General features: G+C 34.0%; 2 protein-coding genes across 3 annotated transcripts in view; one reads left to right on the forward strand and one right to left on the reverse strand.

Annotated features, from left to right (window-relative positions):
- LOC136983516 (uncharacterized) overlaps window positions 1-14,418 on the reverse strand; it is a 345,314-nt gene that overhangs the window by 302,921 nt on the left and 27,975 nt on the right. The gene's annotated exons all lie outside the window — the stretch shown is intronic.
- On the forward strand, window positions 1,541-8,509 carry LOC136983496 (NAD(+) hydrolase sarm1-like). 2 transcript variants are annotated; one of them, XM_067280254.1, is made up of 9 exons: window positions 1,541-1,816; window positions 3,354-5,189; window positions 5,325-5,501; window positions 5,574-5,698; window positions 6,153-6,388; window positions 6,742-6,841; window positions 6,917-7,106; window positions 7,194-7,315; window positions 8,041-8,509. In XM_067280254.1, exons 2-9 carry the CDS (start codon window positions 3,354-3,356, stop codon window positions 8,264-8,266), a joined length of 3,012 nt encoding a protein of 1,003 aa, XP_067136355.1. In that variant the 5' UTR covers window positions 1,541-1,816; the 3' UTR covers window positions 8,267-8,509. The 2 variants fall into 2 exon arrangements, with proteins under 2 accessions (XP_067136355.1, XP_067136354.1); XM_067280253.1 differs by lacking the exon at window positions 1,541-1,816 and adding an exon at window positions 2,631-2,795.

Here is a 14,418-nt window from a genome sequence, read left to right on the forward strand (position 1 = left end):
TAAGTTAATGAAATTCTTCGAGTAAAACTATACGAAAAACTAAAATTTTTAAAGCTAATTTCATACAATTTCGATTACTTTTATTGTGCTAGAGAGTTTTAAGTCCTGTCCAAAAATACAGGAAATTTCGAATATATTAAATGTTTAACATTAAAACAAGAATAATGAGTATAGGCAGTTCACTTTGTATAAAACAGTACATGTTATACAAAGTTAATTATACAGTATACCTATTATTAAACCTTATACAGTATAATACAAAGAATTATAAATCATGCAGTACAGGGAGCCCTAAAAGGGTAACTCAAAATGTATTTCTACAGCCTTCTAAGAAAGATAAGTAATAAAAAATTCTCTTACAAATGTCTATTTAGTGCGAATATCCTTATAAATTTGGGTGTTTAATATTCCAAAGGACCGCTCAGTTTAAAATTTATATTTAAATACACCCACATCCATTTTTTTAATAGAACATTGGCGCATTTAAAGGATGCCCTAATGTTCTACAAACTTTATTCTAGCTTCGTTACATGGACAAAATCTGTAAATAAGAAGCGAAATAACGTTTCATAAAAGCAGAAACTTTCAGATGTTGAGAGAAGCCCCGGCCTTTCACACTCCAATATGTTTAAGTAACAGAATATGACAAAAATAAACGGCATTTTCTTCTTAGTATACAAGAAATGTAACGGAATGAGTAATTTGTAACAGATGATTTTTTAGGCCCTGTAAATGTGAGATTCGAACCAAATGGCCCCCTTTGTGAGGATCTATGTAAAAGTAAACTCAAATGAATAGTTACAAATATATAATTATAACAAAAGTTTGAAAATATATCGACAACCTTGAATAATTACAGTATGAACATAATTCTGTTTTTAAGGACGATTAAACTCATTTTAATCACTGTTGATTATTTTAAATATTAAATAAATCCAGATATTTTATTAAAAATAAAATTTAATACATTATAAAAATTATTAAAAAATATAAATAAAATTACAATTATTAATTTTAAAATAAAACAAAAATTCATTAAAATTATTTTCTAAATATAGTAACACGAACAGATATCAATACATCGGTGTATTTGTTAAAGATAAGTGAAACAAAAAATATATTGTTTGTTTATTTATATCAATAAAAAAAGTACTTTTTACATCCAAACTTGGAAACACGATGGACTCCACAAAAGGATAGGGTGGACTCCATTCACATACACAGTAAGACAGTAACAAGGAGGTCCTCCTCCCCACTTCCTGATTGAGAAAACGTCTCTTGGCCTTGAAAACCATCTTAATAACGTGACGATTTACTACGTTTACGACCGTACAAACGGCTAGTATGACTTTATATACATATAATATCATAAATATAACAGAAGGAATAATACAAAATATTATTACTATTGTGTAAAGTAGGAAATTACGAAATATGTAACAATTAAATCGAATGTTATTCGAACAATTGAATCGACTTGGAAAGGACCTTGGCCCAAAATCCGGATTTCGACACTCGAAAGATCACATCACAATTCTATTCGAAGTATTCGTCGTACGTAAAATAGTTAAAGTGAGTAACAGGGGGAACAATTCCTTTCAAGAAATTTAGTCGTCAGAAAAGTGAGCATGCCCGATTTCGTTAGAGTAACATCTTCCACTCGAACGAATGAGTCATGCGTTAAAAATAACAAGTGGAGAGACTGCTGTAGACGGTTCATCCACAGAAAACTCTAGATAATCCACTAACATCACCCTCGTTAACACTTCTTTCTCCACAAGTTATTGATGAAGGAACGGAACGTCTTCGTAACCAAGTAAGTACCTAAATTCCAATTGTCACTCATCTCAAGGTTTTAATTACATTAAGAACGTAAATTACTCCCATACAGTATTCGAGTGATTAAGATTTTGTATTCAGTTTTACCAAGTACGGAATATTTAAACTTTGTTACGGCTATATGAGGTTCTTCTCCCATCGCTACGGAAGATTCTCATAAAATATTAATAAATTTCACGCGTGATGCCTTTAACACGGCACTAGGCCCTAGCCGTAGCTTGTTTGGGTAATTTGTAAAATCAGCCTTGTTACTAAGAACACGCTATAATTCTGTGTTTATTTGGGGGCATTTATTAAAGGCCCCTCAAATATGAACAATAGGAGTTAGGTTTTTTAAGTCTCGGTACTTGTTAGAAAGTTACATTTTAGAAAAAGTAATACAGATCGCGTGACTGGATCTATATATAGTTTCCTTTATTTTTATCATTTTACATTCTTTTCTTTGAACTCTCATACTAAAATAACAAACATACGTGAGGGGACGTATATAACTTTTACATTAAAATGGAGCGAAGGATAAGGAGAGTAATTTACTGTAGTGACAATTTTAACTATTAGGAAATACAGTCGGTAAAAGAAAAAAGTGCTACGAATATCGAAACACTTACCGTCAAGTAAACGGATATTTTAATGTTTTGACTAGAAAGAAAACTGCATTTATCTCGGTTCCCAGATAAAACTAAATGACGAATTGTACTTTCGCCCTCCTTCTTTCTTGTTCTCACGTGACTCTTTCCGAGACTTTTTATTGGATAAAAGGGGGGGGGAATGTTCAAACTCTTTCACGCCAGCGTCAGACGATAGTGGAATATCATGTCGAGCGAAACAAGTGTCTCCCTTGTTTACGTAATATAAAAATAACTTTATTTCGAAGTTACTGTCGTTCGTCACTCTTTTTTTTTTCATAAATAAAGAAAAATATGGCTGGAGATGGCGACGATTCGTCCCCCAGTGAGGTTTGTTCACATTGTCGTCGTTTACCTTTAATTAACTCGTGTTAGTAATTAATTTTAATTATAGATAATTAATTAATGCGATAATTACACGTTAATAAGGTTTAATCGGAATTTATGCAAGTGTTTTAGATCTGTATAGATAGCCCGAAAGTCAATTAACTACGTTGTACTTGTGGATACGAATCATACTGGTAAAATAAGTTTCGAACAAGGTGTTTTTTCTATCAATTGTACCATTTTGGCACTTTCAGATAGTACGACTAGATACAAAATGAACAAAAATTTAGTCGGTTTTAACGGTGAACTCACTTTTGGCCACTGTATATGGTAAAAGTTGGCTTCTTGTAAGTTACAGTTGAAAAATTGATTATTCTTGAAAGGAGAGTCTACGCTAGATAACTTTTTTCGAGTCTGGCCGGGAGTTTATCGATGTCTGCTCTTTTTTTGTCCTTCTGTTTTTTCAACCGGTCGCATACTTTGCCACTAATATTCTCCCTCCTTTCTTCTTTTTCTTGCGCAGCTTTTCTCACAAGTTTCTTTTTTCTTTTTTTGTTGCAGATGTCAGATTTATCTCTGGAAGAGCATCGATTCTTACCTTCGAATGGAAGTATTTCGTCGGTAGTTGAGAATTTTAATAAAAAATCACTAATGAATAAATTGAACAGCTCGTCATCCATTACCTCATCATCAGCTTACACGTCGAGTTCCGAAAAGTCTCAAATTATGAAGAGTAGCAGCTCGTCCAGTAGTTCTGTGTTGAGTAAAAAAGCTCAAATTGTTCAAGAACAGAACGAATCCTTTCACGAGAACCGCAACTATTCCAGAAGTGTCAGCGTTACTAGTAGTAGTAGCAGCAGCACTAGCGATTCTAGAATGAAGATGCTAACTCAGAGAGGCTTTTCCGTTGACGATTCGTTGGAAGAACAGCCCCAAGAAGTGAAATTCGAACAGAAACGCGTAACGTCAGCTGCTAAAGTGAAGGTAACGGGTGATAACTATACATCGGAAAAGATGGCGGCTACTAATAAAGAACTGAAGCGTGTTCAAGCGGGTGATGTTAGTTACGAAGAAAAACACGCTGCTGCGGCAATAAAAGAAGTGTTAGATATGGATGGTATCAGTGCGGAAAAAATGGCCGCCGTTAGACAAGATCAGAAACAATTGAAGACGGGGGATATCGTACAACAACAACAAAGAACTGCCATGGCCTCTGCGGTTAGAATGTCAACCGACGATTTCAGTGCAGAGAAGTTATCGATGGCCAAACAGGACGTCTTTACAGAAAGAAATCTGTCTTCCAAGTTTATAATTACTTCTAAAGAAATGAGACAATCGTCCATGTCTAGTCAGAGTGATTTCTCTGGTATCTCTTCTCTGAATTATAATATGGGAAGTCAAGAAACGTTCGCCCTACCCACAAACAGCAAACTCGCCATCGAAGGAGTAGAAGAAGATTTTCAAATTTTAAAGAGTCCAACTTCGGTCATGGAAGTTCAAAACGTCCTGAAACGATTCAATAATAGAATGTATTCTTGTATCGATCGATTGAAAAACGCTACGAACGAGGAGGCCACCTCTCTCATAACTGCCATTTACGACATAGTAAAGAGAGCTTGGGCTGTACCGAATCACGGAAACGATTTGGGTTCCAACATGTGCAACATATTAAGAAACACCGGAGGTTTAGATATTCTAATTAATAACTGCACTTCTGATAACTCGGATTTGAAATTTTCTAGTACGCAATTACTAGAACAATGCTTTTCTACAGAAAACAGAGCTTACATTGTAGAAAACGGATTAGAACAGGTAGTTAATGCGGCCTGCGCGTGCAGCACAGAGAGTTCCGTGGCACAGTCTCGTGTGGGTACAGGTATATTGGAACATTTATTTAAACATTCGGAAGCAACATGTAGTGACGTGATAAGAATGGGAGGATTGAAAGCCATTCTTTTCGATTGTCGTACATCCGACATAGAAACGTTGAGGCATTGTGCCACGGCATTAGCCAATTTGTCGCTATACGGTGGACCGGAAAATCAACAAGCAATGATCAAACATAAAGTTCCTGTCTGGTTATTTCCTTTAGCTTTTCACCAAGACGACAATATCAAGTATTACGCGTGTCTAGCTATTGCCGTTTTGGTAGCCAACAAAGAAATTGAAGCGGCAGTTCTCAGATCGGGAACTTTGGATCTGGTCGAACCATTTGTAATAAGTCACAGCCCTCAAGAATTCTCAAAGAGCGCGGTTGCCCACATTCTAGGACAATCAAAAAATTGGTTGCTTCGACTGGTACCGGTGCTCAACAGCAAGCGAGAGGAAGCTAGAAGTTTGGCGGCATTCCATTTTGCCATGGAAGCTGGCATTAAGAAGAAACAAGGAAATACTGGAGTAAGTATACCACCTTCTGAACAATTACACACATAAATATGTGATATAAACTAATAAATTGGAATAAAAACCACAGTAACATTAAGCAACGGCACATTTATTGAATTAAATACAAAGAAACAAACTTTTTTCCAGGTTTTTCACGAAATAGGTGCAATCGAAGCATTGAAAAAAGTGGCCAGCTCTCCCAACGCCATTGCCTCTAAATTTGCTGCGCAGGCATTGCAGTTAATAGGAGAAGAAGTACCTCATAAACTTTCCCAACAAGTACCTCTATGGACAGTAGAAGACGTGAGAGAATGGGTGAAACAGGTAATTTATATAATAATTAAACTGGACCGAAATAAATAAACTAATTCATTAACAACTGAAGTCTGCTTACAGATAGGATTCTCTCCCTATTGTCAAACGTTCAGCACCAGTAGAGTAGACGGAGATTTACTTTTACAGTTAACAGAATCTATGCTAAGAGACGATATAGGAATAACTAACGGGATTTTAAGAAGAAGGTACTTTAACTTTTTTAATGTGGAACGTTCTAACTCAGATGTTTGTAATACTAAAAAGAAAAAAAAAAATAGTTCCGCAATGAAACGGCTCATTGAGAGTTTTTTAAGTTTATTTTTCTAAACAAACGTCGAACATGTTTTTTAGATGCCAAAGAAAAACATCTTCAAAGTAGGACGACCGTCTGGAGGTCGTTCTCAGTTAAGAATAAAGTTACATCCGTAGTTCATTAATAACGAGGACGAAATTAATTTTTCTCTTAGTGTATATTTCTGACGACCTCGAGCATTAATGAGATGAATATGATTTATTCTAGAATTTTATAGATAAAATTTATAAAAAAAATATTTAACGTTTTGGCAAAGCACATTGAAAGGAATATTCGCGAAGAACGTCAATGACCCGTATCCTCAAAGCGCGAGCCAAAAATTACTCAAATTTTTTTGTAATTTTCAGATTCCTTCGCGAACTCAATCGTCTAAAACAAATGGCGGATTACACTTCTTGCGATACAACAAATTTGAATCAACTTTTACAAGGTTTCGGACAGGAATTTTCACAATACACTTATCAAATGCTGCACTGTGGAGTACAGAAAGACACTCTTCGCTATTTGACAGAAGAACAACTAGCTTTGGATTGTGGCGTGGAAAACAGCATACACAGACTGAGAATCGGACACGCTATTAAAGGTGAGAACATTACAAAAGCGTAGCGTAATAACCTATTAGTGGTATCGTAGATTGTGTTTTTCTGTGGGTGGTCATGAAAATAGTATCAAGACTGTTCCTTTGCCAAAGTTAATTGTACATATTCTACAGTGACTGTTTTGTTTATCTATACTTTGTTAGAATTAATCAGTATCAATATTAATAGATTGAGTTGGAAAGATCATCCAGCACAGAGACTCGAAAGGTCAGGATCGACCGGAAATTGAGGGACAGATATTGAAATATCCAACCCCCCACACCAGAAGATCACAAGTGTATTATTTATAACGCTATTTAATATTGTAAACAATGTGAGTAATTGTTACTAATTTCAGATTTAGCTCGAATGACCGAAATCGAGGAGACAGAAGCTGATAATAAGTGTCTAGACGTGTTTGTTAGTTACAGAAGATCCAACGGTTCTCAATTAGCCAGGTAGCACGAAATGATGAATTTAATATGAAAGTGTTACTAAGAACTTCTGTCATATTTATATATTTTTTCTGATAGTCTTTTAAAGGTACATCTGCAATTGCGAGGATTTTCAGTATTTTTGGATGTTGAACGTTTAGAAGCCGGGAAATTCGATAACAATCTCTTAAACAGTATTCGCCAAGCAAAACATTTTATTCTGGTGCTGACTCCCAGCGCGTTGGATCGCTGTTTAGGGGACAGGGACTGCAAGGATTGGGTGCACAGAGTACGGTTTGGATTTATGCCCCTCTTTGTTTTATTATTCATTTAAAATTCTTACGTGTTGAAGTAGCGATGTTTTCATTCTACACAGGAAATCTTGGAAGCGCTCCAGAGTAAATGTAATATAATTCCAATTTTGGATAATTTCCAGTGGCCTGAATCAGAAACGTTACCAGATGACATCCGAGCAGTTTGCTATTTCAATGGCATCAGGTAAGGATTCTGCTTTTTTAATTTTATATTCTATATGATAGAACAAGGGTTGGATTTAATCTCGTTATGGTCCGAAAACACACATAAGGTTTCTTTCCCTCTAGTTAATAATTCGTATGATACTGAAATGAGACCTAAACTGTACCATTGTAACACGAGGTCCTAAAGTCTGTCCTCAAAGCATAATACCTAAGCTTTAACACAAAAATGGTTCTGCCGCGCAAAATAATAACAAATTTAAAGGCGTGAGGCCTTAAATATATTCGCTTAGCGTGAAAGCTATGCTATTAGTTTGTTGACCTTATACGTAAATCTGACCCACGTTAAGATGAATATACAGGGTGGGAAAGAAAGTCACTTAACACCTCTGCTACAGAATATAGAATGTACCCAAAGAATGTACATTGAGCACATCATGTAACGTGAATAATTCTGTAACCGTTCGAGGTAGGTCAATAAAATCTTTCAGCAATGAATTCCTTGTGAAATTCTGGCCCCAAATGATATGTCACATGATTTACAGTTTCGGAGTCACATTCAAGATGGCGGCCGTGCATGTAACACATCAATCTGTTTTTCCCTTGGTCTAATGTGTTCCTGACATGAGCGAATTAACTTTGAGTACATTCTATATTCTGTAGCAGGGATGTTTAGTGACTTTCTTTCCCACTTTGCATAAAACAATATGCAGCATAATTTTTATAAAATTGTCATAACATTTTCAGATGGATTCACGATTATCAGGATGCCTGCGTGGATAAATTAGAACGTTTCATGAGAGGGGATACCAATTATAGGATGGACGGACTGGTAGGAAGAAACTTAGGAGTGGGACCCGGAACACCCGGTACACCTAGTACAAATATATCGCGCGTGCCAATTTATAACAGGAGCAGTAGTAGCGATAGCGGCGAAAGGGAAGCGCAGAGTTGCTCGGATTGTTCTCATTAACAACAATGTAAAACATATCCAAAGTGAAACTTTTTAAAGTAATTGTTTAATATAAACGTTATTCGAATTGTTAAATATAAAGATGTAAATCTCCGAGCAGAATGCAGGATTTTTATTTTATTGTAAATAACAATTGTTATTAATACTTATGCGTCTTTTTTGTAGGATAATTTTGTAAATAAATTATTAAACGATTTGTTTCTTAAATGGAAAATTGTGAAATAAAGTTCATATATAACTATGTTCAGTCTGTGTTATATGTATTTATATAATTTCAATCACGTACACTTAAAATAAACTTACAATAATCTTAGCAAAATTGTGGATTTTAAAATCATTTAAGTAGCATTTACAAATTCTAATTATACTTAGGTATTATTCTTTTGTGATTGAGAATGCAGAGCTTGCTTTTTATTTATAATCAATGGCATTAATTAATCAATCTCTACATTGAATCAATGCAGAGATTGATTGATTGATTGGTGTATATGATAGAATTAGCTATATTTTATCAGGAAGATATATATATATTGTGAGCTATCATTAAAATTCGTTATCATGGAATTTAAGATTCCTTATTTAAGAAAATCGTCGCTCGAAATGGCAGAATTGTTTAAATAATCTGCAATTAAACGTACTTCGTGGTCAAGCATTATATAGGAACGAACTGTATTTGGCATAATGTTGAGGGATAGAGAACATTCCCTTAATCGTAAACAAATCATCTTCACTGATAATTTTTAGTCTTATTTATTTTTATTCATTCAGATACCATTAAAACTGCAACAAAGAGGATAGGGCAAAACAAATACTTTTTTCAACTCTCCTCTTAAATAAAAAAGAAAAGCATTACAAAACGAGCAAAAATTATTGTGACATCTTCACAATGCCGGGCTGCAATTTTTAATCTGTTTTTAATTTATTTAATGTGAAAATATATCATCTCGATCTCAAATTAGCAGTGACTTCCCCCTGTACAGTACATCATACTTTTCCTGTTACAGTAGAGTCATGCCAGTCATCCATGTAACTCCATTTTGGAGAACATTTTCGAATTGAAATCATGTGATTTCCGGTCTGAATCGGAAATTTGTGTATAATTAATCAGGTTTTCTTGCTTCTAAACTTTCTATATCTGATCTCGAATTTCATCTATCTAACTTTGTTTTCGAGATTAAGGACAGACAGACGGGCGACATAGGGAATTTATAGGTCTACAGTTTTTTCAAATTGCAGCCCAATAATTACCTTCTCAAAATGTTGAAACAAATAATGTGAAGAACGGATTACAAAACCCATAAGTTATTGGCTAAATCCGTCAATAGTAAAACATGGACGAATAATGAAACTATGGAAATTAGAACAACGAGGATTATCGTAAAATATCTGAAATTAGATAAGAAAATACCGAAATACGAGAAGAAACAAACTAACTGTTGAAGAAATTGCAGGACGATGCAGATGGTTCGCTGCCTAATTCATATAAGCAAGAAGAATAAGTACTTCGTGTAAGTCACACAGTCGAGGTATTCAAATGATTCACGACTGATTCGATTTTTCCAAAAAATTTCTCTCAAAAAATTATCCAGTAAAACAGATCAGAGTTCGATTCTGATCAATATATTTATGTGTTGTTCGCGGTTGAGAATGAAGTGTTCACTCACGCAAGTCGACGTCATTACGATGAAGTCCGAAATAAACACAATTGAGACCGGTTGTAAAATCCACATGTACAGTACTGTACAATACTTTAATAACTCAATTAATCAAATTAGATCATAATTGAAATACAGAATAAAAAAATTAGACTTTTTAATAATATCGTATATACTATATACAAATATAAAAAAAAACTGTTTATTGCCATAGCGATTTATTTATTTATCTGATTTACAGTAGGAAATGTCTTTAACAATGAATCTCCTCCGCACATTAACAATAAAACCCCGAAAAATATGCGTATACGATTTCCTTGACAAATATGGCAAAAACATTTCCATACATTCGCTATTAGAATGATCAAAAATTCCCGTTTTTAAGCATGTTCCGAATTATAATTATCCCTTTTCAAATGTTCACTCGTGTTCGGTATTTTACCGATAAACTTAAATATTTAAAATAAAAATAAGTATTTAAAATTCAATCAATATACTTTATATTAATTATAGGTATTATATAATAAAGACCAAGTTACAAAAACTTCAACAAAATTATCCATTTTTCCAACATTTTTGACTGTTGTAGCAGCCATCGTTTCCAATAAGGATACAAACGAATATTTGTTTCTATCCTGATTGGAAAGCAGTTGAAAGATATACTGTATAAAAGAAAAAGTTGTTTTATTAACTGAAAAATTCTCAGAATTAAATGTTCCTTATTAAAAGTATAAAATGATTATTGAGACAAAATATATCATTTGTTAACTCATTTTTGACATAAAAAGTGCTTAAAAACTATTATATAGCTTCTCTCGAAATGATAAACAGTAAGTATCAACAATATTTTTCTCTCGAAATGCCGAAAAAACAATTACAATTTACATCCTGTTATCGTTGCGTAGAAAAATATTAAATTGTTCACATTTAATCAAACAACGTGTAGTTTAAATTTAAATAATTTGATTTAAAGAAGCTGAAATTTATTCGTGGAGTTTACTATACGATTTATTTATTTTATTATTGAAGTGCCGAACTGTTGCAATCTTTCCTTTATAACGATGATGATAGTTTAGTTAAATAGGATAGTCATTATCTCGGAGAAAGAACGGTTTTTAAAGCAGAATCGCGCCAAGACGAACGTAAAAGAACGCGTAATGCTGGTCATTTGCATATTCGTGAAAGAAATGCATGAAGTTAGGTGTTTAAAATAAAATTTCACCAACCAGATTATTGGGACAAGACAATACTGTATGAGTATCGTCGACAACTCATACAAGCCAAAAGGAACCATTTGGATCGGTCCTTACGACTATGGGACCCTCAACTATTGGTTCATTAGACTTTTTTTGTTCCTATTAATATGCTCTACAGCCCTGTTAAGGTCCCAACCCCCTCACACAGATTTAGAATTGTACCATGGTAATACACAAGTTTTAAACGTTTCTTCCTCCTGTTTAATATAATGGAGGCCGATCTCCGAGGTCTTGTATGCATACGTAATTTCAGGCAATTCTATGCAAATTACGTAATAACTACAATATAAATAATAGCCATCCCTGTTATATTAATTAATTAGAAATAATAAAATTTGTCTTACTTTTCTAAATCATCAGAAAGTGAAGCCATTTCTGCATAAAAATGCCATTAACAGAAACATTAAAAGAGAACACAACCTTCGTTTTTCTTCGATTAAACTTAAACGCAAAGATTACTCTTTCCCGCTCAAACAAAATGGCGCATCGGTGCAAGTTCGTCTGCTTTTCCACTTCCGGTTTGATTTTTAACAGTCGTTGTCAGCCTGACAAATATTTTAATGATGTTTTATATTATTAATGCGTGTTAAAATATAAAAAATAAAATATCCGGAATTAATTTAAATCTCACGAAATGACACCATTATAGTTATGTGGTATATTTTCTATTCTGCCCATTCAATTACGATAAGCTATTTACAATTTACCATTGTTTGGTTTTTTGTTCTTTCTGCTCTGTGGAGACTAAGAGGGCCTTTTTCTATACCCATCGTGGGTTCGGTTAGATCCACAATGGGTTGCTCGCTTGGATCACGGTTCCGTAGAGCGTCTTAGCTACATCAAAATTAACATTAGAATAGTCCGTCTATACAAGTTATAATTCTTCTCTTTATAATTCGTTGTAAATTTCGAGTTCTACGATATATGAAGTATTGTACTGTACATGTATAAAGTACAGAGTATAATTAATATAAAGCCCACCAGCGGCCGACTGGATAAAACCACTGAACGTTGGTCGCGGGTTTGCGCCTCGCTAACGGGCTGCAATGTGGAGTTTTCTGGCTTTTCTTCAAGTTAGTAACACCTAAATAGGAACCAGTTTCTCTCCCGAGAGGCATTCCTCCTGGTGTTGCCGCAAACAAATAAAATATTTAATTTAAGAATAAAAAATTTTCGCATTGTATCGAAATTGTAATATACACAATATTGTGATTTGTCGATTTTCTATTGCAGAGAACAGATCGGAGTTCCAAATCCGGGCTAGAAGCGCTAATTCATACGCTACGTAAACAATTTAATTGTTTCTATCGGATGACTTATTTTTTATCATTTCTAACTAGACTTCCATTCTTTTTACCTAATAAATATTTCCTCACACGACGAATTCTGTACACATATCACGAGGTCACTGTACATATTTATTAAGATAATTTGTCAGTCTTCTGTTTAAAAGAATGCCGAAGGAGAAACCAAAACTAGTTTAAAATCACGTAAATGTACTTGATAATATTGTATATCGGTAGAAGTGCCAAGTATCCTGCGACATTTTCAAAAGAACAATAGTCTTTTTTCAAGACCTTTGTTCTTTGTCCTTGTACACTTAGCTAACACCGAATCAACTAATTGTTTTTCATGTAAACGTAGATTTTTCGAATTGTATCCTTTCACTAGTAGCCCGGGACGTCCCCTCGTGGGTGTTCATTTCGTGGTGTAAATAATAAATTCATTAATTTAAATAATTGCTAGGAGCGCCCATAGTGGCCGTTTTTGGCATAGTGTGACGGAGTGCGCCCAATTTTTCAGTTTTATATAGTAGATTGTCGAATTTGAACCCGAATGAGCGAGCAGGGATATTTAGTCTCGAGCAGCACGAGAGCATGTTGAGGATATCACAGGCATCGAAGCATAAAACCATTTTATCCATTCTGGATATATGTAAATACATAAAATTTTTCAAATGTATTTACAAACTTCAGATAGTATGTTTGATTCGAAAATATAAGAAATTAATCGGGATTTTAACGTTGAGCAAAACTATGATGATTGATGAATTATAAAAATGTACAGCGCCGAACGAATAGTAAAGAAAAATTACCTTCCAAAAGCGTGCTACAGCACCATAAGCAAAGCAATCAGAACCAAAGTGGTCTTGATACTAAATACATTTTATTACTTCAAAAACAAATAGAATTACTTTCGTCGCCGCATGACTAAGGTATAGAAATTGAGTAACTTTGACCGAAAAACGATAGGGAGAACGTGACTTTCTCCTCCTGGATTTGTCAAGCAGCACCCATATTCTCAAAACCTTACATGCCACAATTTGACGATGATGTCCGAGTGTTTAAAGATTTAATAAAGTAATTTTTGTAATTATAAGTGAAAATCAGTGGCGAATTTCTCGTAAGGCCCACAAAAATTAAAATAATAATTTAATGTAGAAACAATTCACTCGGGAATTAATGCAAATTAAAAGCTAAAGTAGGGACAAAATAAGAGAGATCAGTTGAATAATAATATTTTATTGATTTGAGTGGTCGTAGTAATGACGGATTTTAACAGCAGTGTCTTTTCGATATTTAAAAATGTGTAAAAATACTTACTGCACGATTATGAGTGCGCGCCATTTTTGCACTGTTATAATCCTGTTCGCATTGAATCCGAGCAGATTGGAAAACCACGGAAGTTTTTTGGGCTGTTGTTAGTTTCGGAAACATCGTGGTCCCGCTCCAGCACCCGCTGCTGCGTTGTGGGAAAGAGGACTAAAAGAAAACCTCTCGATGCCCACAGCAATAAAAAAAATCTATATCTTCAACAAAGTCTTATTCCAATAGATTACTGACACATTTTAATCTACAGAACACCTTAATTATAAAATATTTACTTAAGGGTTAGAGTTTTTGATTCAAGAATCTGACAAGATAAATCTGAACTATAGTAAGTCTATCATCAAACGAAGATCCTCGGTGGAATTTCTTTAATGGTTTGGAAATAATTTAAAGACCCAATTAAGTATCTCATTTTCTTGATTAATTAATATCAAAAATTAACATCAGAAAACTAGTCGATAGGGTCCAACCTAATGTATATAAGCATACTAAAATAATATTAACAACCAGACAATTATTATTATTCAAAATACATTTGAAAATCAAAGTAAATTAACAGATTGTAATTTAGTCTCCAATAATTTTTAAAATATGTAATTTCTTTCGTGCGGTTTCGGAATTTTATTATATTC

Source organism: Centruroides vittatus, unplaced genomic scaffold (genome assembly GCF_030686945.1).
Source record: "Centruroides vittatus isolate TY-2023 unplaced genomic scaffold, ASM3068694v2 contig_882, whole genome shotgun sequence".
NCBI lineage: Eukaryota > Metazoa > Arthropoda > Arachnida > Scorpiones > Buthidae > Centruroides > Centruroides vittatus.

Excerpts from the sequence above, each read along its gene's own strand:
- LOC136983496 (XM_067280253.1), top strand. The coding sequence starts at position 2,760 with ATGGCTGGAGATGGCGACGATTCGTCCCCCAGTGAG. Across the intron at positions 2,796-3,353 it reads ACGATTCGTCCCCCAGTGAG|ATGTCAGATTTATCTCTGGA; the intron begins GTTTGTTCACAT and ends TTTTTGTTGCAG. Across the intron at positions 6,842-6,916 it reads AACGGTTCTCAATTAGCCAG|TCTTTTAAAGGTACATCTGC; the intron begins GTAGCACGAAAT and ends TTTTTCTGATAG.